Raw genomic sequence first — 25,754 nt, 5'->3', positions numbered from 1 at the left:
CCTGCAGATGGAGCATGAAACAATTACTATAACTACGATGTTACACACAAATGGGGCAAGGGAAATTTGAATTTAGAGTTTTATTAAAATGAATTTTCAACACCCTGAAAAATGTTTCAGTGAAAATTCATGAAGCAGATTTATTTCTGATTTGCAAAATTTGCAGGTTACGTGTATAAATACTTAGAATCCAAAGTCATGAAATGGTTCTAAGTGATTCCAGTGGTCCTGTAAAGTAAAGAGCCAGGTTTGATTATGTTCTTGCCGAAAACAAACATTTGGTACAGGTGCCCTAATGTTCTGGTGTTTGGAATGGCTCCACTGAAGTCCAGATTTCACCATTTGTACCCAATCCTGGCAACTCTTCATTGGGGCCCTATGATTGGCTCTTCATAGAGCTTCCTGCGTTGGCACGTCACTACTGCAGTAGGTAAGGAGGGCTGATGAATAGGCATAGAAGGGGGCTGGCTTGGCAGCAGAAATTAGACAGTCGGCGAGTCCGCATCCCAACCAGCAGTAATGACATGCCAACACAGGAATATAAACATATTTGTTAAAGTGGACAGATGAAAAAGAGGTTGGACTCTTGTCCATAATAGCTGCCATTGTATACATCAATGCAGCATTATTGTATTTTTATAACGGAGTTACCAGGACTCTTTGTGAGTGTTTAACTAAGGGCTTGTTCACGGCCAAGATCTAAGCGATGTTTTATCGGATATCGCTCGGCCCAGTTATACTACGGGGCAGTGCAGATCTGCAATTTTCTTCTCATGCCAATTCGAATAGCAGCATGCTGGGAGTGCATCCGATAATCTGATCACGAGCACCCATATAAGCCTATGAGTGCATGTGACACATCAGACTGTACTCGGATGTAAAAAAAAAAAAAAAACACAATAGATCTTTAATTCAACAAAAGTTTATAAAAACATAATTAAAAGGGGAGAGAAACTGCAGAAAGGAGATGGCTGGCATAACACATGCTTCATACAATTTATGAAATACTTAGACTAAATTGATCCATGTGAAGAGTAAGCAGATGCAGACATGTATTATCAGTAACAGTAGGTATCAAAGGGTAGCAGAATAGCAATGTGGAAGGAAAAAAATGAAATGTTACTTTTTTCACAAAAAATTTATGTTAGACCAAAACTTATTTTCACAAGGGTACCAGGAGAAAATGGACCACAAAATGTGTTGTGCAATTTCTCCTGAGTACACGATACCCCATATGTGGGGGAAAACCACTGTCTGAGCGCATGGCAGAGGGAGCCATGTTGCATTTGGAGACCCCCTGATGTATCTAAACCCCTCCATTCTAACTACAACCCTAACACAGCCCTAGCCCTACCTCTAACCCTAACCCCAACACAACCCTAACCCCCACACCACAACCATAACACCCACACCATAAACCTAGCCCCAACCCCAGTGGCGTATCTAGGGGGGGGCAGCCGGGCGCAGCCGACAGGGGGGTGCAGTCGGGCCGCAGTGTCTACCCCGGCGGCTGCTTTCTGCTGCTTTCTGCTGCCCCCTGGACTGGTAGTCAGCTGTTCTCTGTGCCGACTGTCAAGCTGACAGCCGGCACAGAGAAGCTGCAGCGTGCCGGCTCCCAGTGTTCAATTATACTGCATCTGAGATGCGAGTACAGTTGAGGCTCTGACTGCTGGGTCAGAGCGATGCCAGCAGCGTTATCAGGTCATGAGATCACGCTGCTGACGTCACTCGCCCGCGCAGCAGAGCAGAGGCAGAGACGCAGATCGGTGGTAAGTGCTCCAGTGGAGCTGAAGACAACGAAGGTGCAGGGTGGAGAGTTAATGTGAGTAGGAATGGGGGGATTTATTATTGGATGGGGGAGATTTAATATGAGTGGAGATGGGGGGATTTATTGTGGGAAAGGGATTTAATGTGAGTGGAGATGGGGGGATTTATTGTGTGTGGGGAGAATTGGAGTGAAGATGGGGGATTGAATGTGTGGGGGGATTGAATGTGTGTGGGGGGAGATTTGTCATGGGGATGGGGGGTTTAATGTGTGTGGGGGGGAATATGGAGTGATGATGGGGGATTTAACCCCTTCATGACAGCCTATTTTGACCTTAAAGACCTTGCCGTTTTTTGCAATTCTGACCAGTGTCCCTTTATGAGGTAATAACTCAGGAACGCTTCAACGGATCCTAGCGGTTCTGAGATTGTTTTTTCATGACATATTGGGCTTCATGTTAGTGGTAAATTTAGGTCAATAAATTCTGCGTTTATTTGTGATAAACACGGAAATTTGGCGAAAATTTTGAAAATTTCGCAATTTTCACATTTTGAATTTTTATTCTGTTAAACCAGAGAGATATGTGACACAAAATAGTTAATAAATAACATTTCCCACATGTTTACTTTACATCAGCACAATTTTGGAAACAATATTTTTTTTTGCTAGGAAGTTATAAGGGTTAAAATTTGACCAGCGATTTCTCATTTTTACAACGAAATTTACAAAACCATTTTTTTTAGGGACCACCTCACATTTGAAGTCAGTTTGAGGGGTCTATATGGCTGAAAATACCCAAAAAAGTGACACCATTCTAAAAACTGCACCCCTCAAGGTACTCAAAACCACATTCAAGAAGTTTATTAACCCTTCAGGTGCTTCACAGCAGCAGAAGCAACATGGAAGGAAAAAATGAACATTTATTCATAAAAAATCATTTTTCTTTCCTAAAAAAAATGATGTTTTAGCAAGCATTTTTTTATTTTCACAAGGGTAACAGGAGAAATTGGACCCCAGTAATTGTTGCACAGTTTATCCTGAGTATGCGGGTACCCCATATGTGGGGGTAAACCACTGTTTGGGCACACGTCGGGGCTCGGAAGTGAGGGAGCACCATTTGACTTTTTGAATACAAGATTGGCTGGAATCAATGGTGGCGCCATGTTGCGTTTGGAGACCCTTGATGTGCCTAAACAGTGGTAACCCCTCAATTCTACCTCCAACACACCCCTAACTCTAATCCCAACTGTAGCCATAACCCTAATTCCAACCCTAACCCCAACACACCCCTAACCACAACCCTAATTCCAACCCTAACCCTAAGGCTATGTGCCCACATTGCAGATTCGTGTGAGATTTTTCAGCACCATTTTTGAAAAATCCGCGGGTAAAAGGCACTGCGTTTTACCTGCGGATTTTCCGCGGATTTCCAGTGTTTTTTGTGCGGATTTCACCTGCGGATTCCTATTGAGGAACAGGTGTAAAACGCTGCGGAATCCGCACAAAGAATTGACATGCTGCGGAAAATACAACGCAGCGTTTCCGCGCGGTATTTTCCGCACCATGGGCACAGCGGATTTGGTTTCCATATGTTTACATGGTACTGTAAACCTGATGGAACACTGCTGCGGATCCGCAGCCAAATCCGCACCGTGTGCACATAGCCTAATTCTAAAGGTATGTGCACACGCTGCGGAAAACGCTGCGGATCCGCAGCAGTTTCCCATGAGTTTACAGTTCAATGTAAACATATGGTAAACAAAAATCGCTGTCGCATGTCACTTCTTTGTGCGGATTCCGCAGCGGTTTTACAAGTGCTCAAATAGAAAATCGCAATTGTAAAACCGCAGTGAAATGCGCAGAAAAAACGCGGTAAATCTGCCATAAATCTGCAGCGGATTAGCACTGCGGATTTATCAAATCCGCAGCGGAAAAATCCGCAGAGGACCAGAATACGTGTGCACATACCGAAACCCTAACCCTAGCCCTAACCCTAGCCCTAACCCTAGCCCTAACCCTAGCCCTAGCCTAACATTAGTGGGGAAAAAAAAAATTCTTTATTTTTTTATTGTCCCTACCTATGGGGGTGACAAAGGGGGGGGGGGTCATTTATTATTTTTTTTATTTTGATCACTGAGATATAATCTATCTCAGTGATCAAAATGCACTTTGGAACGAATCTGCCGGCCGGCAGATTCGGCGGGCGCACTGCGCATGCGCCCGCCATTTTGGAAGATGGCGGCGCCCGGGGAGAAGACGGACGGACCCCGGCAGTATCGGTAAGTATGATGGGGTGGGGGGGGGGGGTGAATCGGAGTGCGGGAGGGGTGGAACGGAGCACGGGGGGGGTGGAACGGAGCACGGGGCGGTGGAACGGAGCACGGGGGGGTGGATCGGAGTGCAGGGGGGGTGATTGGAGCACAGGGGTGTGATTGGAGCACGGGGGTGAGCGGACAAGAGCACGGGGGGAGCGGAGCACAGGACGGCGGGGAGCCGGTACAGTGTACCGGACAGATCGGGGGGCTGGGGGGGGCGATCGGTGGGGTGGGGTGGGGGCACATTAGTGTTTCCAGCCATGGCCGATGATATTGCAGCATCGGCCATGGCTGTATTGTAATATTTCACCAGTTATAATAGGTGAAATATTACAAATCGCTCTGATTGGCAGTTTCACTTTCAACAGCCAATCAGAGCGATCGTAGCCACGGGGGGGGGGGGGGGTACTACCACTCCCCCTGGGCTGTACTACCACTCCCCCTGTCCCTGCAGATCGGGTGAAATGGGAGTTAACCCTTTCACCCGATCTGCAGGGACGCGATCTTTCCATGACGCCACATAGGCGTCATGGGTCGGATTGGCACCGACTTTCATGACGCCTACGTGGCGTCAAAGGTCGGGAAGGGGTTAATGTGTGGGGTGATATTTGGAGTGGAGATGGGGTTATTTATTTTGTGTGGGGAGATTTGTAGTGGGGATGGGGGGGGATTTAATGTGTGGGGGAGATTTGAGGACACAAAGTGAAGAGCATAGGGGGAGATGGAGGGCATGTATGAGGAAACAGTACGGGGGAATGGGGGGCATGTATGAGGAAACAGTACTGGGGAATGGGGGCATGTATGAGGAAACAGTACGGGGGAATTGGGGGCATGTATGAGGAAAGAGTACAGGGGAATGGGGGGCATGTATAAGGAAAGAGTACATGGGAATGGGGGGCATGTATGAGGAAACAGTACGGGGGAATGGGGGGCATGTATGAGGAAACAGTACTGGGGAATGGGGGCATGTATGAGGAAACAGTACGGGGGAATGGGGCGCATGTATGAGGAAACAGTACAGGGGAATGGGGGGCAAGTATGAGGAAACAGTACGGGGGAATGGGGCGCATGTATGAGGAAACAGTACAGTGGAATGGGGGGCATGTATGAGGAAACAGTACGGGGGAATGGGGGGCATGTATGAGGAAACAGTACAGGGGAATGGGGGCATGTATGAGGAAACAGTACAGGGGAATGGGGGCATGTATGAGGAAACAGTACGGGGGAATGGGGGCATGTATGAGGAAACAGTACAGGGGAATGGGGGCATGTATGAGGAAACAGTACAGGGGAATGGGGGCATGTATGAGGAAACAGTACGGGGGAATGGGGGCATGTATGAGGAAACAGTACGGGGGAATGGGGCGCATGTATGAGGAAACAGTACAGAGGAATGGGGGGCATGTATGAGGAAACAGTATAGGGAAATGGGGGGCATGTATGAGGAAACAGTACAGGGGAATGGGGGGCATGTATGAGGAAACAGAACAGGGGAATGGGGGCATGTATGAGGAAACAGTACGGGGGAATGGGGGGCATGTATGAGGAAACAGAGGGGAATGGGGGCATGTATGAGGAAACAGTACGGGGGAATGGGGCGCATGTATGAGGAAACAGTACAGAGGAATGGGGGGCATGTATGAGGAAACAGAACAGGGGAATGGGGGGCATGTATGAGGAAACAGTACGGGGGAATGGGGGGCATGTATGAGGAAACAGTACAGGGGAATGGGGGCATGTATGAGGAAACAGTACAGGGGAATGGGGGCATGTATGAGGAAACAGTACGGGGGAATGGGGGCATGTATGAGGAAACAGTACAGGGGAATGGGGGGCATGTATGAGGAAACAGTACGGGGGAATGGGGGGCATGTATGAGGAAACAGTACTGGGGAATGGGGGCATGTATGAGGAAACAGTACAGGGGAATTGGGGGCATGTATGAGGAAAGAGTACAGGGGAATGGGGGGCATGTATAAGGAAAGAGTACATGGGAATGGGGGGCATGTATGAGGAAACAGTACGGGGGAATGGGGGGCATGTATGAGGAAACAGTACTGGGGAATGGGGGCATGTATGAGGAAACAGTACGGGGGAATGGGGCGCATGTATGAGGAAACAGTACAGGGGAATGGGGGGCAAGTATGAGGAAACAGTACGGGGGAATGGGGCGCATGTATGAGGAAACAGTACAGTGGAATGGGGGGCATGTATGAGGAAACAGTATAGGGAAATGGGGGGCATGTATGAGGAAACAGTACAGGGGAATGGGGGGCATGTATGAGGAAACAGAACAGGGGAATGGGGGCATGTATGAGGAAACAGTACGGGGGAATGGGGGGCATGTATGAGGAAACAGAGGGGAATGGGGGCATGTATGAGGAAACAGTATGGGGGATAGGTCAGACCGTATGTGGGGCAAAAGGGGGAATGTATGCAGACAGTATGAGTAGCGATGTGAAAACATATGTGGACAGAGTATGGTGAGTGAGGGTGATGGAATGTGTGCATGTGTAGCATGAGGGGACAGTGTAAGGGCACAGCCAGGAGGGGAAAGTATACCAAGGAGGGGGAGTGTGAGGAGAGGGTACAGTATAAATACTGGGCCCTATAGGGGGGGACACAGTACGAGAGGACAATGTGAAAATGGGGGCCGGTATGGAAAGGAGAGGTCAGTGTAAAAAGCATGTACAATAAGAGGGACAATGTGGGGGTCATATTTTATGCAGACAATATAGTGAGGGGCAATTATTTTATTCGGGAGCATTATAATGACACTTCTATCTTTAACCCCTTTACTCCCCAAGAGTGGTTTGCACGTTAATGACCAGGCCAATTTTTACAATTCTGACCACTGTCCCTTTATGAGGTTATACAGTTATATGAAAAAGTTTGGGCACCCCTATTAATCTTAAGCTTAATGTTTTATAAATATTGTTTTTTTTCCCAACAGCTATTTCAGTTTCATATATCTAATAACTGTTGGACACAGTAATGTTTCTGCCTTGAAATGAGGTTTATTGTACTTAAAGAAAATGTGCAATCTGCATTCAAACAAAATTTGACAGGTGCATAAGTATGGGCACCCTTATTATTTTCTTGTTTTAAATACTCCTACCTACTTTTTACTGACTTACTAAAGCACTTTTTTTGGTTTTCTAACCTCATTGAGCTTTGAACTTCATAGCTAGGTGTATGCAATCATGAGAAAAGCTACTTAAAAGTGGCCACTTGCAAGTTGTTCTCCTGTTTGAATCTCCTCTGAAGAGTGGCATCATGGGCTCCTCAAAAGAACTGTCTAATGATCTGAAAACAAAGATTATTCAACATAGTTGTTCAGGGGAAGGATACAAAAAGCTGTCTCAGAGATTTAACCTGTCAATTTCCACTGTGAGGAACATAGTAAGGAAATGGAAGAACACAGGTACAGTTCTTGTTAAGGCCAGAAGTGGCAGGCCAAGAAAAACATCAGAAAGGAAGAGAAGAAGAATGGTGAGATCAGTCAAGGACAATCCTCAGACCACCTCCAGAGAGCTGCAGCATCAACTTGCTGCAGATGGTGTCACTGTGCATCGGTCAACTATACAACGCACTTTGCACAAGGAGAAGCTGTATGGGAGAGTGATGCGAAAGAAGCCGTTTCTGCAAGCACGCCACAAACAGAGTCGGCTGAGGTATGCAAAAGCACATTTGGAGAAGCCAATTTCTTTTTGGAAGAAGGTCCTGTGGACTGATGAAACCAAGATTGAGTTGTTTGGTCATACAAAAAGGCGTTATGCATGGCGGCCAAAAAACACAGCATTCCAAGAAAAACACTTGCTACCCACAGTAAAATTTGTTGGAGGTTCCATCATGCTTTGGGGCTGTGTGGCCAATGCTGACACCGGGAAACTTGCTAAAGTTGAGGGACACATGGATTCCTCTCAGTATCAGCAGATTCTTGACAATAATCTTCATGAATCAGTGACAAAGTTGAAGTTACGCAGGGGATGGATCTTTCATCAGCAAGACAATGATCCAAAACACCACTCCAAATCTACTCAGGCATTCATGCAGAGGAACAATTACACTGTTCTGGAATGGCCATTCCAGTTCCCAGACCTGAATATCATTGAACATCTGTGGGATCATTTGAAGAGGGCTGTCCATGCTCGACGACCATCAAACTTAACTGAACTGGAATTGTTTTGTAAAGAGGAATGGTAAAAGCTACAGGAAGCGACTAGAGGCTGTTATTTTTGCAAAAGGAGGATCTACTAAATATTAATGTCACTTTTCTGGTGGGGTGCCCATACTTTTGCACCTGTCAAATTTTATTTGAATGCAGATTGCACATTTTCTGTTAGTACAATAAACCTCATTTCAAGGCAGAAACATTACTGTGTCCAACAGTTATTAGATATATGAAACTGAAATAGCTGTTGCAAAAAAAAACAATTTTTATAAAACATTAACCTTAAGATTAATAGGGGTGCCCAAACTTTTTCATATAACTAACTCTGGAACGCTTCAACGGATCTTGGCGATTCTGACATTGTTTTCTCGTGACGTATTGTACTTCATGATAGTGGTAAAATTTCTTCTATATAACTTGCGTTTATTTGAAAAAAAACGGAAATTTGGCGAAAATTTTGAAAATTTTGCAATTTTCCATCTTTGAATTTTTATGCCCTTAAATCACAGAGATATGTCATAAAAAATAATTAATAAGTAACATTTCCCTCATGTCTACTTTACATCAGCACAATTTTGGAACCAATTTTTTTTTTTGTTAGGGAGTTATAAGGGTTAAAAGTTGACCAGCAATTTCTCATTTTTACAACACCAATATTTTTTAGGGACAACATCACATTTGAAGTCATTTTGAGGGGTCTATATGATAGAAAATAACCAAGTGTTCTAAAAACTGCACCCCTCAAGGAGCTCAAAACCACATTCAAGAAGTTTATTAACCCTTCAGGTGTTTTACATTAATTTTTGGAATATTTAAAAAAAAAACACAACATTTAACTTTTTTTCACAAAAAAATTACTTGAGCTCCAATTTGTTATATTTTCCCAAGGGTAAGAGAAAAAAATTGGACCCCAAAAGTTGTTGTGCCATTTGTTCTGAGTATGCCGATACCCCACATGTGGGGGTAAACCACTGTTTGGGCGCACGGCAGAGCTCGGAAAGGAAGGAGCGCCGTTTGACTTTTCAATGCAAAATTGACTGGAATTGAGATGGGACGCCATGTTGCGTTTGCAGAGTCCCTGATGTGCCCAAACATTGAAACCCCCCACAAGTGACACCATTTTGGAAAGTAGACCCCCTAAGGAACTTATCTAGATGTGTGGTGAGCACTTTAACCCACCAAGTGCTTCACAGAAGTTTATAATGCAGAGCCGTCAAAATAAAAAAAATCATATTTTTTCACAAATATGATCTTTTCGTCCCCAATTTTTTATTTTCCCAAGGGTAAGAGAAGAAATTTACTGGCTATTAAAATAGGGGGCCCCTCACCCCAAAAAATGACGTGGGGTCCCCCTATATTTTATAGCCAGAAAGGCTACGCAGACAGCTGCGGGCTGATATTCATAGCCTAGAGAGGGGCCATGGATATTGGCCCCCCCGGCTACAAATACCAGTCTGCATCGCCCCAGAAATGGCACATCTGTAAGATGCGCAAATTCCGGCACTTAGCCCCTCTCTTCCCACTCCCGTGTAGCGGTGGGATATGGGGTAATAAGGGGTTAATGTCACCTTGCTATTGTAAGGTGACATTAAGTCGGGTTAATAAAGGAGAGTCGTCAATAAGCTGAGTGGGGACTTTCCCACACAGCAATGCCAAAAGTGAGACTAGGGACTGTTTTTTTACAGCGGCGGAGGAATACAGTGTGGAAGGATACCTTCCTCCCGTCATTGTATTCCTGGAGCCCCTAGAGAGCGGTTGCATCAGCTGATGCTGCTGTTCTCCACGTGAAATCATCGTGGGACACTCGTGGATTTCTGCGGATTAGGGAGTATATTGGTTGTTTGTTATTTTAATATTTTTTTACAGATGACACTGGCTTTGGGTATCAAAGTGACAAGTGATGGTGAGTATGTACTCTATGTTATATGTACTGTATGTCTATATGTATGTATTGTATGAATGTATTGTATGAATGTATTGTATGAATGTATTGTATGAATGTATTGTATGAATGTAGTATGTATGTATGTTGTATGTAGTATGTTGTATGTATGTAGTATATAGTATGTTGTATGTATGTAGTATGTATATATGTTGTATGTATGTAGTATGTATATATGTTGTATGGTTGGATGTATGTATGTATGTATGTTTGTATGTATGTAGTATTGTAGTCCCATCGGACGATGCCTGCACACAGATACAAAGACCCCCGAGAGGCCCGCACAGACCTCAAGAGCCCCGTACAGACCCCCGGACAGGCCCGCACAGACCCCCGAGAGACCCGGGCAGGCCCGCAGACCCCCGAGAGGCCCGTACATGCCCCGGCAGGCCCGCACAGACCCCAGAGAGGCCCGTACAGACCCCCGAGAGGCCCGCACAGTCTCCGTCCACGCACCGCCCATACTCTTCCCCCCCCTCCCGAACTGGATGTGCAAGGAAAGAAAGGGTTTATTTTCATTCCGATATTTGTGTCCCATTAACTTGCATTGGTTTCCGGTATCGGAATCGGCGATACCCGATATTTTTGGGGTATCGGTCCGATCCGATATTTCCCGATATCGGAAGGTATCGCTCAACACTAGTGGTCAGTCATTTAATGCTGCACATTGCACATTGCAAATGAACCCTAAGAGCCAACATAGACTAAAATGTGTATAAAAGGTGTAAGGAAAAAAAAAAACAACCCACACATGAAATATTCAATTGTTCCACCTCTAGTATATAATTATACCGGTTATAACACAACAATTACTCCTTTTGTAAAGATGCCTCAAAATGCAGATTTCATATGACTTACTTTGCCGTAGAAGCCAGCCACTTTTTATATAAGCCATGTCTTCAACTTCTGGAAAAAAAAAAGAAAATCAATAAGTGAGGAATAAATGATTTACTTTATGTCAAATTAAGCTGAAGACAGATCAGACCACCACATCTCACCGCTACGTTAAGATCGCAAAACATAAAATACATTAATTTAGTAGAAAAAAAGATTTTTTGTTTTTAATGGGACACACGTCAAAAATAATTATTGGCCATCATAGTGTTTTATACTTATCTAGATGGAGGCATCGAGAGGGCGGTAATGTCACGATGGGGGCAGGCTTTGCAGCGTTGAGAATCTTTCCCCCCATGTGCTCACCCACCTATCCACTCTCTCTTTCCCCATGTGCTGACTTCTCCCGTCTGTGCTTTCTTCTTTGACCTGTCTACCCCATGTGCTAGCTCCCTTGTCTGCTGTCTCTCTCCTTCCTATGCTGTGTTCTCCCCTCAAAGACAATACTGACATTACAGCAGGGGATCACAGTGGATACATTTTGTGAGGTAAAATATTGTTTAAAAACAGTCAATGAAATATTTTACCTGACAAAAGACATCCTCTGTGATCCCCTGCTGTAATATCAGTATTGTCTTTTGCTTCCTCCCCCACCCAGGAGATGTGGTATGCTCTGTACATGGTCAGAGGCAGAGAATTTTTAAAATGAACTTTCGTTCGTGGGAAAACCCCTTTAATGTGACCGGCTTCCTCTGCCTGTAGACATGTTGCGCATCGGGATCAGCCGAATGATTCACTGCGGAATTTGCGCAGGCGCAGTAAATCATACCGCTGCCATCTTTGTGCAGACAGATAGCGGCAGTCACATTAAAACTGAACATGCGCTCCTCCTGCGCAAAGATGGCGGCAGTCAGTGAATCATTCAGCTGATCCCGGTGGTGGCGTGTTCACGACGGTGTTCCGCAGGTGATACCGCGCAAATGGATGTCTATGGCGTTTAGTGTGTGTGTGTGTGTGTGTGTGTGTGTGTGTGTGTGTGTGTGTGTGTGTGTGTGTGTGTGTGTGTGTTGCGACGGTATTCCAAGAGGCTGGACACAGAATTTTGCCTCTTCAGTGTGGCGGCATTAGCAAATCAAAGTATTTGGCTCCTATTGTTATATTTTTGTCAAGTCAAAGTGGGTGTTATTAGAGAGATTTCACTGGGGGTGTGTTCTTCTCCCCCTGTATGTTGCTGGCCAATGATAACCAAGTAGAAACATTCAAAGGAAAAGAAAAAAAAAACACTACATGCCCCACCCTAGTTTAGAGCAGATTTCTCAGTGTATCAGGTCTAATCGCCTGATCTAACCTCCTGCGTGAGTGTGGGGAAAGGGACAGTACCACTCGTGGACATGTTTATTATGCATATTGATGCATATTGAGGCTTTCCTGCATACTCACTAAACAAAGAAAAAATGTGATGTGAATAAAGCCTTAAAATGGTTTTCCAGTGTTATGCAAATATGACAAGCACTAAATGCTACAGTTTGTTACTTGTAGTTCAATTCCTCACCATTATCAACATTTACAAAAATACAGATGTCACACAAATGGTGAAATCAGATTGAACACTTGATCGTATGCAAAAAAAAAAAAAAACAGACATCTGAACAGCGGTGTAACTTAGAGTTTGTGGGCCCCAATGCAAAATCTCCAACACGGTCTCCAGCTATCACAGGTTTTCCAATATGGGACAAAAGGACTTTTTGCCCCTCCACCCCCCCCCCAACCCATGGTCACATTATAGTTAACCCCCTGCATCTACATGAGGCCTAATATACAACTGTACCCAGTCTAGATGAGATAAGTGGCCTGATACATTGTAGAAATCTATACATTTATTTTGCATTTTTTAAAGGAGTTTTGCGACTTTACTTTTTCTGTCTTTGCTCTAAAATAATGCTTGAAAAAGAGCATTTTTTACCCATTATTTTGAGCACAATTCATCAATCCTTTGCACAGTTTTGAAAAAAGAAAAAAGTTTATTTTAAAAAATACAAATGATCCTCATTCTCTCACTTCTTAGGGCTTGTGCACTTGACCATATTTTTGGTCCGAGTGCTGACTGTGAAAAAAAACGGACAGTACTCGGACCAATGTTTTCAATGGGGCAGTGCAAATGAGACATTTTTTTTTTACTGACCAATTCTGCATGTGATAAAACTCACAACATGATCTAGTTTCTCCCATAAATCGGATGAGACTCACTCACTATAGTCTCTGGATACGTTAAAAAAAAAAAAAATTAGTATGCCATACAGAGCAACAGTATAGAATTAGATTTTTATGGATACACTAGATGGTGGCCCGATTCTAACGCATCGGGTATTCTAGAATATGCATGTCCACGTACTATATTGCCCAGCCACGTAGTATATTGGCCAGCCACATAGTATATTGCCCAGCCCACGTAGTACGGTATATTGCCCAGTCACTTAGTATATAGCAGAGCCACTAGTATATTGCCCAGGCACGTAGTATATTGGCCAGCACAGAGCCACGTAGTATAGAGACTTAAAAAAAATAAAAAATAAACATATACTCACCTGTAGCCCGTTGAAGTCCTGCTATACTCACCCTCCGCCGCCTTTCCCGCTCCTCACCACGCTCCTGGGACCGCTCCATTGCAAGCAGCAGCTTCCGGTCCCGTCCCAGGGCTGGTGTGAGCAGGACCTATGATGACGTCGCGGTCACATGACTGACGCCACGGCAGGTCCTTGTCGCACACCAGCGCTCGGACGGGAGCGGAAGCTGCCGCTTGCAATGGAGCGGTCCGGGGAGCGTGGCGAGGAGCGGGAAAGGCGGCGGAGGGTGAGTAAAGCAGGTTTTTTTTTTTAAATTTTTTTAATTATTTTTAACATGACATATTTTTACTATTGATGCTGCATAGGCAGCATCAATAGTAAATAGTTGGGGAGACACAGGGTTAATAGCAGCGGTAACGGAGTGCGTTACACCGCGGGCCGTTACCGCTGCTCTTAACCCTGTGTAAGCGGTGAGTGGAGGGGATTACAGAGCGGGCGCCGGGCAGTGAGTGCAGGGGAGGGACTAATCGGACTGTGGCCGTCGCTGATTGGTCGCGGAAGCCATGACATGGCAGCTGCCGAGACCAATCAGCGAACGAATAACCGTGACAGAAGGACAGACAGACAGACAGAAAAACCCTTAGACAATTATATATATACTGTATATATATATATATATATATATATATATATATATATATATATATATATAGCAATTCTGTATCATAGGAGACTGTAAATGATCCTGTAAATAATGAATAGATGCTGAGTAAAAAAAAATATGTAAGAATAATACAATTAATAAATAATAGTAAGAAAGAACAAAAATAATAGGCAGTATATGGAGAAAACCCCAAACAAAAGTTCAAAATTGGTGTGAAAATGTCACTGAACCACTTCACAACTAAATATATATAGTTTTGGTAAATGGTATTATCATTTTTTTGACGAAATTCGGCAGGAGCTTGAAGAGCAACGTCACTGGGCCCGCCTCCACGCAGTAGAAACTTGCTGTGAGGTAAAAATTCAAAAATCACACCAAAATGGCGGGCGGAGTGTGTCACAGTACGGCACGTTTCTGATTGGTCGCTCGCAGCAGGCGGCAACCAATCAGACACTGGACACTGTTGACGTCACTTATCTCCGGACATTAGCTCCGGACATTAGCTCCGGACATTAGCTCCGGACATTAGCTCCGGACAAAGCCACGGAAGTTGGCACAAATTGCAGGAAGTAGTATTCTAGGCAATTAATCTCCGCACATTAGCTCCGGACATTATCTCCGGACATTATCTCCGCACATTAGCTCCGGATATTAGCTCCGGACATTAGCTCCGGACATTAGCTCCGGACATTAGCTCCGGACATTATCTCCGGACATTAGCTCCGGACATTAGCTCCGGACAAAGCCACGGAAGTTGGCACAAATTGCAGGAAGTAGTATTCTAGGCAATTATATATTAGATATATGTATCTAATATATAATTGCCTAGAATACTACTTCCTGCAATTTGTGCCAACTTCCGTGGCTTTGTCCGGAGCTAATGTCCGGAGCTAATGTCCGGAGATAATGTCCGGAGATAATGTCCGGAGATAAGTGACGTCAACAGTGTCCAGTGTCTGATTGGTTGCCGCCTGCTGCGAGCGACCAATCAGAAACGTGCCGTACTGTGACACACTCCGCCCGCCATTTTGGTGTGATTTTTGAATTTTTACCTCACAGCAAGTTTCTACTGCGTGGAGGCGGGCCCAGTGACGTTGCTCTTCAAGCTCCTGCCGAATTTCGTCAAAAAAATGATAATACCATTTACCAAAACTATATATATTTAGTTGTGAAGTGGTTCAGTGACATTTTCACACCAATTTTGAACTTTTGTTTGGTGTTTTCTCCATATACTGCCTATTATTTTTGTTCTTTCTTACTATTATTTATTAATTGTATTATTCTTACATTTGAATAAATAAAGTATATATGGATTCTAGACTCCCGATTCTTTAGAATCGGGCTGCCATCTAGTATTGTATAATGGACGACAAGTGAGAAAATAAAAATCTTTTCACTTTTCTGTTAGGTCCTTTAATAACTCATGTGACAAATTATAATAAAGTGTTGGAAAACATAGAGAACCCTGGAGATTTAAGTAGTCTACTGGGACACAGACTGTTGCTACGCATGACATAGATTTTTCTGCTGGTCGGTATAAGACCAACATACATCTACTGCAATAAGAAATAAACAAGGGTATCCTAGATCACAACTATTGTGGCAAATTATTATTATTGTTCCTAGGGCCCCAGAACTCCTACTGGAAATCAATAAATGGTTAGGACAGTCGCCCTGCATCCCGCTGGTTTTTGATCGTACCGTATATATACGGTATATATGCCTATGTGCCATCAGCATATGGGGTATTCACAGCATCTTGCATCAGATCTCTGTCCAATGCCCCCCTTAAACCTGCCAGCAAAGTGGGTGTACAATTTATGGCCAGCTTTATTATTTTGTTTGCTCGTCTAAAATGAGATCAGTATTTCCTTGATTATAAAGAATTGAGCAAAATTTCGTGTAATTATCCATCATTGCGTAACAACCAGCTAATACCCTGAAGCTTTCATTTAGTAGGGGGGTCTGTAAGGTTGATTGTTACATTTATATCCCCTATAGTAATGCCCCCAGTAACAATGATACACCCTGTATCCAGATTATCTACCACTAATAACATGTAACTTGCCGGTGCAGGCCGTGCCACAGACCACATACCCTTTTTCTTTTTCTGGCTCAGTGCAAAATCAATGTCTTCCGGTGCCGGTTTGCTGCTCATATCGATGATGCTTCTTTATGACAATGTATTGGAGAAAGCTGAAATAAGACCGTAGAAATGAACGTCTGCCAGAAAATAACCTAATGCCAGGCAAATAATAACTTGGAAGCCAGGGAGATTTTTCTGTTGTTGGGCTGGGTGTTTACGTGACACAGTTGGCACCCATGGGGGAGGTTGCACCATGGGAAACTAACATCAGGTACCTACGTACTTATGTAACTCAAAAACGTAGACGGAGATGGTTTCAGAGTAGCTAGAATGATATTGGTGGCTCAGTGGTTAGCACTTGGTTTGTTAGAACCCTGGGGTCCTGGGTTCAAATCCCACCAAGGACAACATCTGCAAGGCTTTTGTCTGTCCTCCCTGTGTTTGCATGGGTTTACTCCGAGTTTTCTAGTATCCTACCACATTACAAAGATTTTCTCATAGGGAATCTAGATTTTGAGAATTAATGGCACTATAAGGGAGTAAAGAGAAAACAAAAATGGTATTTGCTTTCACTTCGATTTCTGTCATAATGGAGAACGTAGTGCAATCTAGGTTATATACATGGGCAGCTTGAGTTTTGCTATTACTCTATGGCAATATTAAGGGAATAGCTGGGTGATATTTGAAACAAAGCACCAGGGTTAATACAAGGTGCCAGTTCTCTAAACTTAAGTTAGGCAATGTACAACTTCCTTGACTTGTTCATGGGTATCCCTACCGGTAACCAGCACTGCAGTTATGGCTTTCTACTAGCGATGAGCAAACCCCTGGAAGTTCAGTTCACCAGGTTCGGCCTGAGCTTGAGATAAAAGTTTTGCTTGTGTCCCAACTTGACCCCAGACGCAATACAAGTTAATGGGGACCCGAACTTTGATGCTGTATAATGGTCATAGTAAGGGCTAGGGGTCTGCAAAAGAAAGCAAAATGGGGGTAAGAGAAGGACAATTGCCCTTCATACAAATGTGGATAGAAAAATGACTTAACTCTCTTAAATTAGTCAGTAAACATTGAATTAGTTTACTCAACAAGCTCGATCTAATCAACAGAATGGTGTGAGGCTAGACAAGACACTGTCCAAAATCAATGTAAAGCAACGTAAACTATTCTTATCAATGTCATGTGTCATGTGTAAATATCCATACATTCATTGAAGCCCCCCCAGAGTTGTAACCCCGAAATCATGCAACAGGGGCGCAGATGGGTGGTATTTAACATGCTAACAGCCACGGATGGATCGCTATTCCAGCTGTGGCTGTTAGAGGCACATGTCAGCTAATCAAATCAGCTATCATGTGCCCGAAAAGATGTGGGTTCCGGGAACCCGCATCAAAGGGGGAGACACGACATGTGCCGTTTATATACGGCACATGTCATGAAGGGGTTAATAAGCAGCTGAGGGAAAGAGGACAACTTTTACATGCCACTGTACACGAAAATTAGTATCTTTTTCCATCTTAGATGTTTATGGAATATCCACTGTATTTACCATAAATTCACCAGAGGTGACACTCTATTGGGAGAGGGAAGTCTTTGACTCCTGTTTCCCTAGACAAAGCATACAAGAATGGAGAAGTGACCACTGACCACCAATGTGCTCAGCACTTTCCAATCATGTCCATGTCAACTACACAGGATAGCTGTTGTCCACAATATCTATTGGAAACAGTTCAAAGGTGTATATATATATATATATATTATATTATATATATATATATATATATATATATATATATATATATATATATATATATATATATATATATATATATATCTGTCTGTCACAGATATTCATTGGTCGCGGCCTCTGTCTGTCATGGAAATCCAAGTCGCTGATTGGTTTTGGCAAGACAGCCACGACCAATCAGCGACAGGCACAGTACGGTGGAAAAATGTCCGCTCCTTCCTCCCCGCAGTCAGTGCCCGCTCCATACTCCCCTCCAGTCAGCCCTCACACAGGGTTAATGGCAGCGTTAATGGACTGCGTTATGCCGTGGTGTAACGCACTCCATTAACGCAGCTATTAACCCTGTGTGACCAAGTTTTTACTATTGATGCTGTGTATGCAGCATCAATAGTAAAAACATCTTATGTTACAAATAATAATAATAATAATAAAAGAAAAGCTTATTCTCACCCTCCGAGGTCGCTCGCTGTCCTCGGCAGTGCAAGCGGCAGGTTCCGGTGCTAAGGATGCTATGCGAGAAGGACCTTCCATGACGTCACGGTCATGTGACCGTGACATCATCACAGGTCCTGCGCTCATACCAACCCTGGGACAGGAAGCTGCCGCGTGCACCGCACACAGGCGTCAGAACTTCAAGGGGCCTTCGGAGTGTGAGTATATGTTTATTTTTTATTTTAAATCTTTTTTAACCGCGCATATAGTGCCCACATTGCTATATACTACGTGGGCTGTGTTACATACTGCGTGGGCTGTGTTATATACTACATGGCTGCTATATACTATGTGGGCAGTGTTATATACTATGTGGGCAGTGTTATATACTGTGTGGGCTGCGTTATATACTGCATGGCTGCTATATACTATGTGGCAGTGTTATATACTATGTGGGCAATGTTATATACTACGTGGCCTGTGTTATATACTGTTTGGGCTGCGTTATATACTGCTCGGCCACTGTTATATACTGCGTGGCCTGTATTAACGCATCGAGTATTCAAGAATATGTTGTGGCCTGTGCTATATACTATGTGGCTGCTATATATAGTACACACAGTCATGGCCAGAAGTTTTGAGAATGACACCAAAATTATATTTTCACATGATCTGCTGCCCTCTGGTTATTATTAGTGTTTGTCTGATGTTTATATCACATACAGAAATATAATTGCAATCATATTATGAGTACCAATAGGTTATATTGACAGTTAGAATGAGTTAATGCAGCAAGTCAATATTTGCAGTGTTGACCCTTCTTCTTCAAGACCTCTGCAATTCTCCCTGGCATGCTCTCAATCAACTTCTGGACCAAATCCTGACTGATAGCAGTCCATTCTTGCATAATCAATGCTTGCATTTTGCCAGAATTTGTTGGTTTTTGTTTGTCCACCCGTCTCTTGATGATTGACCACAAGTTCTCAATGGGATTAAGATCTGGGGAGTTTCCAGGCCATGGACCCAAAATCTCTCTGTTTTGTTCCATGAGCCATTTAGTTATCACCTTTGCTCTATGGCAAGGTGCTCCATCATGCTGGAAAAGGCATTGTTGGGCGCCAAACTGCTCTTGGACGGTTGGGAGAAGTTGCTCTTGGAGGACATTCTGGTACCATTCTTTATTCATGGCTGTGTTTTTAGGCAAGACTGTGAGTGAGCAAATTCCCTTGGCTGAGAAGCAACCCCACACATGAATGGTTTCAGGATGCTTTACAGTTGGCATGAGACAAGACTGGTGGGAGCGCTCACCTCTTCTTCTCCGAATAAGCTGTTTTCCAGATGTCCCAAACAATCAAAAAGGGGATTCTTCAGAGAAAATGACTTTACCCCAGTCCTCAGCAGTCCACTCCCTGTACCTTTTGCAGAATTTCAGTCGGTCCCTGATGTTTTTTCTGGAGAGAAGTGGCTTCTTTGCTGCCCTCCTTGAAACCAGGCCTTGCTCAAAGAGTCTCCGCCTCACAGTGCGTGCAGAAGCACTCCCACCAGCCTGCTGCCATTCCTGAGCAAGCTCGGCACTGCTGATAGTCCGATCCCACAGCTGAAACAGATTTAAGATACGGTCCTGGCGCTTGCTGGTCTTTCTTGGGCGCCCTGGAGCCTTTTTGACAACAATGGAAGCTCTCTCCTTGAAGTTCTTGATGATGCGATAGATTGTTGACTGAGGTGCAATCTTTGTAGCTGCGATACTCTTCCCTGTTAGGCCATTTTTGTGCAGTGCAATGATGGCTGCACGTGTTTCTTTAGAGATAACCATGGTTAACTGAAGAGAAACAATGATACCAAGCACCAGCCTCCTTTTAAAGTGTCCAGTGGTCATTCTTACTTAATCATGACTGATTGATCGCCAGCCCTGTCCTCATCAACACCCACACCTGTGTTAATGGATCAATCACTAAAACGATGTTAGCTGCTCCTTTTAAGGCAGGACTGCAATGATGTTGAAATGTGTTTGGGGGGTTAAAGTTCATTTTCTGGGCAAATATTGACTTTGCAAGTACAGTAATTGCTGTTAAGCTGATCACTCTGACATTCAGGAGTATATGCAAATTGCCATTAGAAAAAATGAAGCAGTAGACTTTGGAAAAATTAATATTTGTCTCATTCTCAAAACTTTTGGCCATGACTGTACATATTCTAGAATACCCGATGCGTTAGAATCGGGCCAGAATCAGAATAACGGCGCTGACCTGACACTGTGTAGGTTACTGTGCACAATCCTGCTGATAGGCTCCCTTTAAATGGGCTGCACAGCCTAGATTGCAAGAAATGCACATTTTTGACCAGTTTTTCAAGAGCGCGATTACAGGAGAACAAAGGAATGAAGGATTTGGGTCAACAGTAGGGGCTGTTCAATTGTAAGTAAATAGTTTAAAGATGTCCATAAATGATCTCTTCTGCAGTTCTAAAGGGGGAGTTACACATAACGATATCGTTAACGATATCGTTGCAACGTCACGCTTTTTGTGACGTAGCAACGATCCCGCTAACGATCTCGTTATGTGTGACAGCGACCAACGATCAGGCCCCTGCTGGGAGATCGTTGGGGAATGATCAGGACCATTTTTTGGTCGCTGATCACCCGCTGTCATCGCTGGATCGGCGTGTGTGACGCCGATCCAGCGATGTGTTCACTTGTAACCAGGGTAAATATCGGGTTACTAAGCGCAGGGCCACGCTTAGTAACCTGATATTTACCCTGGTTACCATTGTAAAAGTTAAAAAAAAAAAACACTACATACTTACATTCTGATGTCTGTCACGTCTCCCGGCGCCCACAGGGTTAAAACTGCTTTCGGCAGGAGCGCTGCTAATGTGTCAGCGCCGGCCGTAAAGCAGAGCACAGCGGTGACGTCACCGCTGTTACTGCAGGCGCTGACAAGTCAGTGCAGGGAAGCTCTCGGCAGCAGTGCGTGCATTAGCAGCGCTCTTGCCGAAAGCAGTTTTAACCCTGTGGACGCCGGCGGGGGACGTGACAGACATCAGAATGTGAGTATGTACTGGTTTTTTTTTTTAACTTTTACAATGGTAACCAGGGTAAATATCGGGTTACTAAGCGCGGCCCTGCACTTAGTAACACGATGTTCACCCTGGTTACCCGGGTGCTGCAGGGGGACTTGGCATCATTGAAGACAGTTTCAACTAAGCCGAAGTCTTTCCCCTGATCGTCGGTCGCTGGAGAGAGCTGTCTGTGTGACAGCTCCCCAGCGACCACACAACGACTTACCAACGCTGGTCGTGATCGTTGGTAAGTCGTTTAGTGTGACTAAAGCTTAAGGGCTGTATGGCTCTTCCTCCTACTCACTAAATAGCTTGAATAGACTTTTTGCAGGGTTAGGGAATCTTTTCTTGTTTGCCCCAGCTCAGTGATTCGGCATAGCTGTAGGAAGTAGGGATGAGTGAACCCTGAACAGGACTTCTTACTGTACGTCCGGTTTCCTGTTCAGGTCAAGAATTCTAATAAATAAAGCTTGTTGAAAGGTTGTATCACAGTCATGTCAAGTAATGGAATGGCTATGATTGGCCAAACCGTTAAATTAAATACAAAAAAAAAAAAAAAAAGGGTGCATTACCGTTTAAAACAAGCCAAGGGAAAACAGACAGCTGGGCTGGTATATTTAGACTGGAAAAAGGCCAATATCCATGGAACTGCCCAGTCTATAAATATCAACCTGCAGCTGTCTGCTAATTTGCATTAGCTGGTTATTAAAAACAGGGTGGATCCCAAGAATAAAAAATTATGTATGTATTGCCCCCCCCCCCCCCCTTTTTAAATAAACAATTAAGGCAAAAGAGACAGCTGCAGGTTGATATTAATTGGCTGGGAAGGGGCATATATATTGGCCCTCTTTCAGCCTAATAATACCAGCCCTCATTCATTAGATGCACCAGTTCTGGCACTTAGCCTCAGCTCTTCCCGCTTGCCCTGGAGCTTAACTGTTAACAATAACATTAAGTTTGACCAGGGGTGCCCAAATTTTTACATGCAACTGTACACTACATTATATAATGACTACTATAACCACAATGCACTGCTCTGAACAGTGATATAGACAACTTCTGTGCTGGCATGAATTTTTCTCTCCCCCTGCATCTTAAAGGGGTCTCTGGTCATGAGAGCGGAAGCGGGCAGCAAGACCTGCATCAGGGGTATGCAGTCTAGTCATCTGTCTAGGGTCCTTGCTACCCTAGGGGCCCCAAGCCAGTAGCGTAGGCGCTATGGGGCCCGTGAGTCAGGGGCCTTGTGCCAGCGACACCCCCCACATTCAACTTATTGGCATCATCAGTTGAAAAGAGGATGTAGTCTACAAATGGCCATACAGTTTAAAGCAATTACGGAGGTGTGTGTGTGTGTGTGTGTTGCATTATACTCTATTGAGGACTGCATACTATATGTACTATGTGGGACCGGCATTATACTGCATCGATGGCTATGGGGAATGTGTTAAACTATGTGAAGGACCATGGAGTGCATTATACTATGAGGAGTACATTGTACTACATGGAGGACTATGGAGGGTGCATTATACAATGGGGGAGTGTATTAATGTATATAGAGGGATATGGGGCACATTATACTATATGGTTGACTATGGGGTGTGCATTATACAATATGCAGGACAATGGGGTGCATTATAAAATGTGGAGGAGTAGGGCGTGTATTATACTAAACAAACAAAATGATACCTATTCATCTTGTGATTGTATTGTTTATGCCAGAAGTAAAATCATTGTTTTCAGCAGAACATCACCCAGTGTAAACTGTAGATGTGCTGCTGATAAAATGATACTGTATGGGGACAGACTGATCTACTAGTGATTGTTCTGTTCCCATCATTCTTCTTCAGCTGCTGTAAAGAGGGCGGGAAACAAGCGTTGAACGACTTCAATACTGTCGATCACTCGTTTAATGGCCTGAACTCAGCACATGCAAATACAACAGAAATGCTTCTGTGTGATGGTGCAATATGGCTACGTTCACATTAGCGTTCTGCCGGGCTGCGTCGGGCGCAGCCGCGGCGACGCATGCGCCCCTATATTTAACATGGGGGCGCATGGACATGCGTTTGCATGCGTTTTGCGATGCATGCGTCTTTTTTGCCGCAAGCGTTAGGGCGCAGAGGACGCAGCAAGATGCATTTTTTTTCCGTCCAAAATCCGGCAAAAAAAAAGACGCATGCGTCGCAAAACTATGCGTTTTGCATGCATTCTTGTTTGCGTTGTGCGTTGCGTCGCCGACGCAGCCCCGCACAACGCAAATGTGAACGTAGCCTTAGTGAGCATTTTGGGCCCAACTTTGTCTAAAACCAGCTTTGGTGGGCAGAATCATATTGTTTGCCGTGCATAAGGCCGGTTTCACACGTCAGTGGCTCCGGTACGTGTGGTGACAGTTTCCTCACGTACCGGAGACACTAACTCACGTAGACACATTAAAATAAATGTGTCTCTGCACATGTCAGCGTGTCTTCACGGACCGTGTGTCCGTTTGCAAAACACGGAGACATGTCGGTGTTCGTGGGAGTGCACGGATAACACGGACCCATTAAAGTCAATGGGTTCGTGTAAACACATACCGCACACGGATGCTGTCCGTGTGCTGTCCGTGTGTGATTTTCCTGTCATGGGGTTAAAATTGTAAAAAATGTTGCAATACACGGACACCCGTACAGCACAAGTACAGCACACGGACCCTAAAAACGTACTCACGGACCTCACACGGATGGCCTATGTGAGCACACGGACAACTCCGGTACTGGAATTATCTGGACGTGTGAGACTGGCCTAAAAAAGTGAAAGACGATCCAGCAAAAAAAAAAAAAAAAAAAAAAGAAGGAAAAATACGTCAAAATGGCAGAGCAGAAAAACTGCCTATAAAAACTAAACAGTGACCTGACTGATTGCTATGCCCACCCTCTCAATTTTTTACATCCCCCCCCCCCCCCCCTCTTGCAATTTTGGATAAAGTTTCCCCATTATATTTTTATATCTCTGCAAAAACCAGCACTGAAAGTCTCCAGATAACTTGCATTTTACGCCTTCAGAATATGCAAAACCCAAATCCATGGCCCTGTGTGGGCTCCTTGTGTCGGTGCCAGAAACTAGCAATAAAAGAAGGGATCGCATGTGACTCCCATCCACCTCCTCCAATTTACTGACCACGAATATAAGCAGGAACTCTTCCTATGTTCTCAGTCTGAAATACAGAAGTGAATGAACTTATCTGCTGATGGGATCGTCACATGAAGCCTCGGACAATTGTATCTGTTCTTTGTGCTTTATGGACATCAGTACTCCACATATCTGTGCAGGGTCCATGGCGCTGGAATCTCTTCCTGGCAATAGGAGAGAAGGACGCTACATATAGATGGCCATACACCAAAAGTCAGCCGTACTGGCTATGTATGGGGATCTTCAGACGGAAAATTCAAATGACTCCGACTCTTTGTTCCTACAGAACACAAGCCCCTGCCAGACCCTTCTAATTTCAGACTTTCCATTGATAAACACACACATGGCAGAGCATAAATGGCTGGGTTTGGGAGGAATAGCTAGAAGAATCATCATCTGACAGCTTAAAAGTATGGCCAGATTATTATGCTTTGCAAGAGCTATGGCCTACCTTTAAGGGCACAGTCAGACAACCGTATACCACGGACGACGATCGCATTGCAGTGCTCGGACTGGCTGGCAGCTCTCTTGACCCAAGCGTGACAGCATGTATTTCTATGCAGCTGTCACGCTCTGGTCAGGAGAGCCGCCAGCCAGTCCGGATACTGATGCGATCGACATCCGGTTATATGGCATACCCATTAGGGTTGAACAAATTAATATATATAATTTAAGGGTTGGTCCACTACTTGGACAAGCCCCTTCTTAATATTCCATAGTATACAATTAAAATAAGAGATACTCAGCTCCCACACAGGCATTATTCCAGTGATGTTGGTGCCACTTTCCTCAAGGATTGCGTGACATTGGCTGCAGTGCTCACGTGGCATATCAAGGTCTTCTAATGGGCTGCCTCACTCACTTCCTTTGAAGGAACCTCGGACATTCGGTGGAAGTGTGAGAGTTGCGGCTCACTGGCTGCAGTGCTCACCTGACATAATGTCAAGACAGCCATGGGGGAACAGCGCCAGAAGTGAGGAGCTGTTATTTTTATTTTACAATGAGGAAT

General features: G+C 44.4%; 1 protein-coding gene across 3 annotated transcripts in view; it reads right to left on the bottom strand.

The window, feature by feature from the left end:
- Window positions 1–25,754, bottom strand: part of PLEKHB2 (pleckstrin homology domain containing B2) — a 71,004-nt gene that overhangs the window by 26,677 nt on the left and 18,573 nt on the right. For 2 of the 3 annotated variants that reach the window (XM_069727794.1, XM_069727793.1), the window contains exon 2: window positions 11,055–11,102. In XM_069727794.1, the coding sequence (XP_069583895.1) occupies window positions 11,055–11,091 (37 nt within the window). In that variant the 5' untranslated portion in view covers window positions 11,092–11,102. Of the gene's footprint in view, window positions 1–11,054; window positions 11,103–16,355; window positions 16,494–25,754 lie in introns of those variants that run through there. The other variant, XM_069727792.1, reaches the window with a different exon arrangement.

This window comes from Ranitomeya imitator, chromosome 5 (assembly GCF_032444005.1).
Source record: "Ranitomeya imitator isolate aRanImi1 chromosome 5, aRanImi1.pri, whole genome shotgun sequence".
Taxonomy (NCBI): domain Eukaryota; kingdom Metazoa; phylum Chordata; class Amphibia; order Anura; family Dendrobatidae; genus Ranitomeya; species Ranitomeya imitator.
The sequence above is the reverse complement of the archived record's forward strand: the minus strand, read 5'-3'. Positions and strand labels throughout refer to the sequence as shown.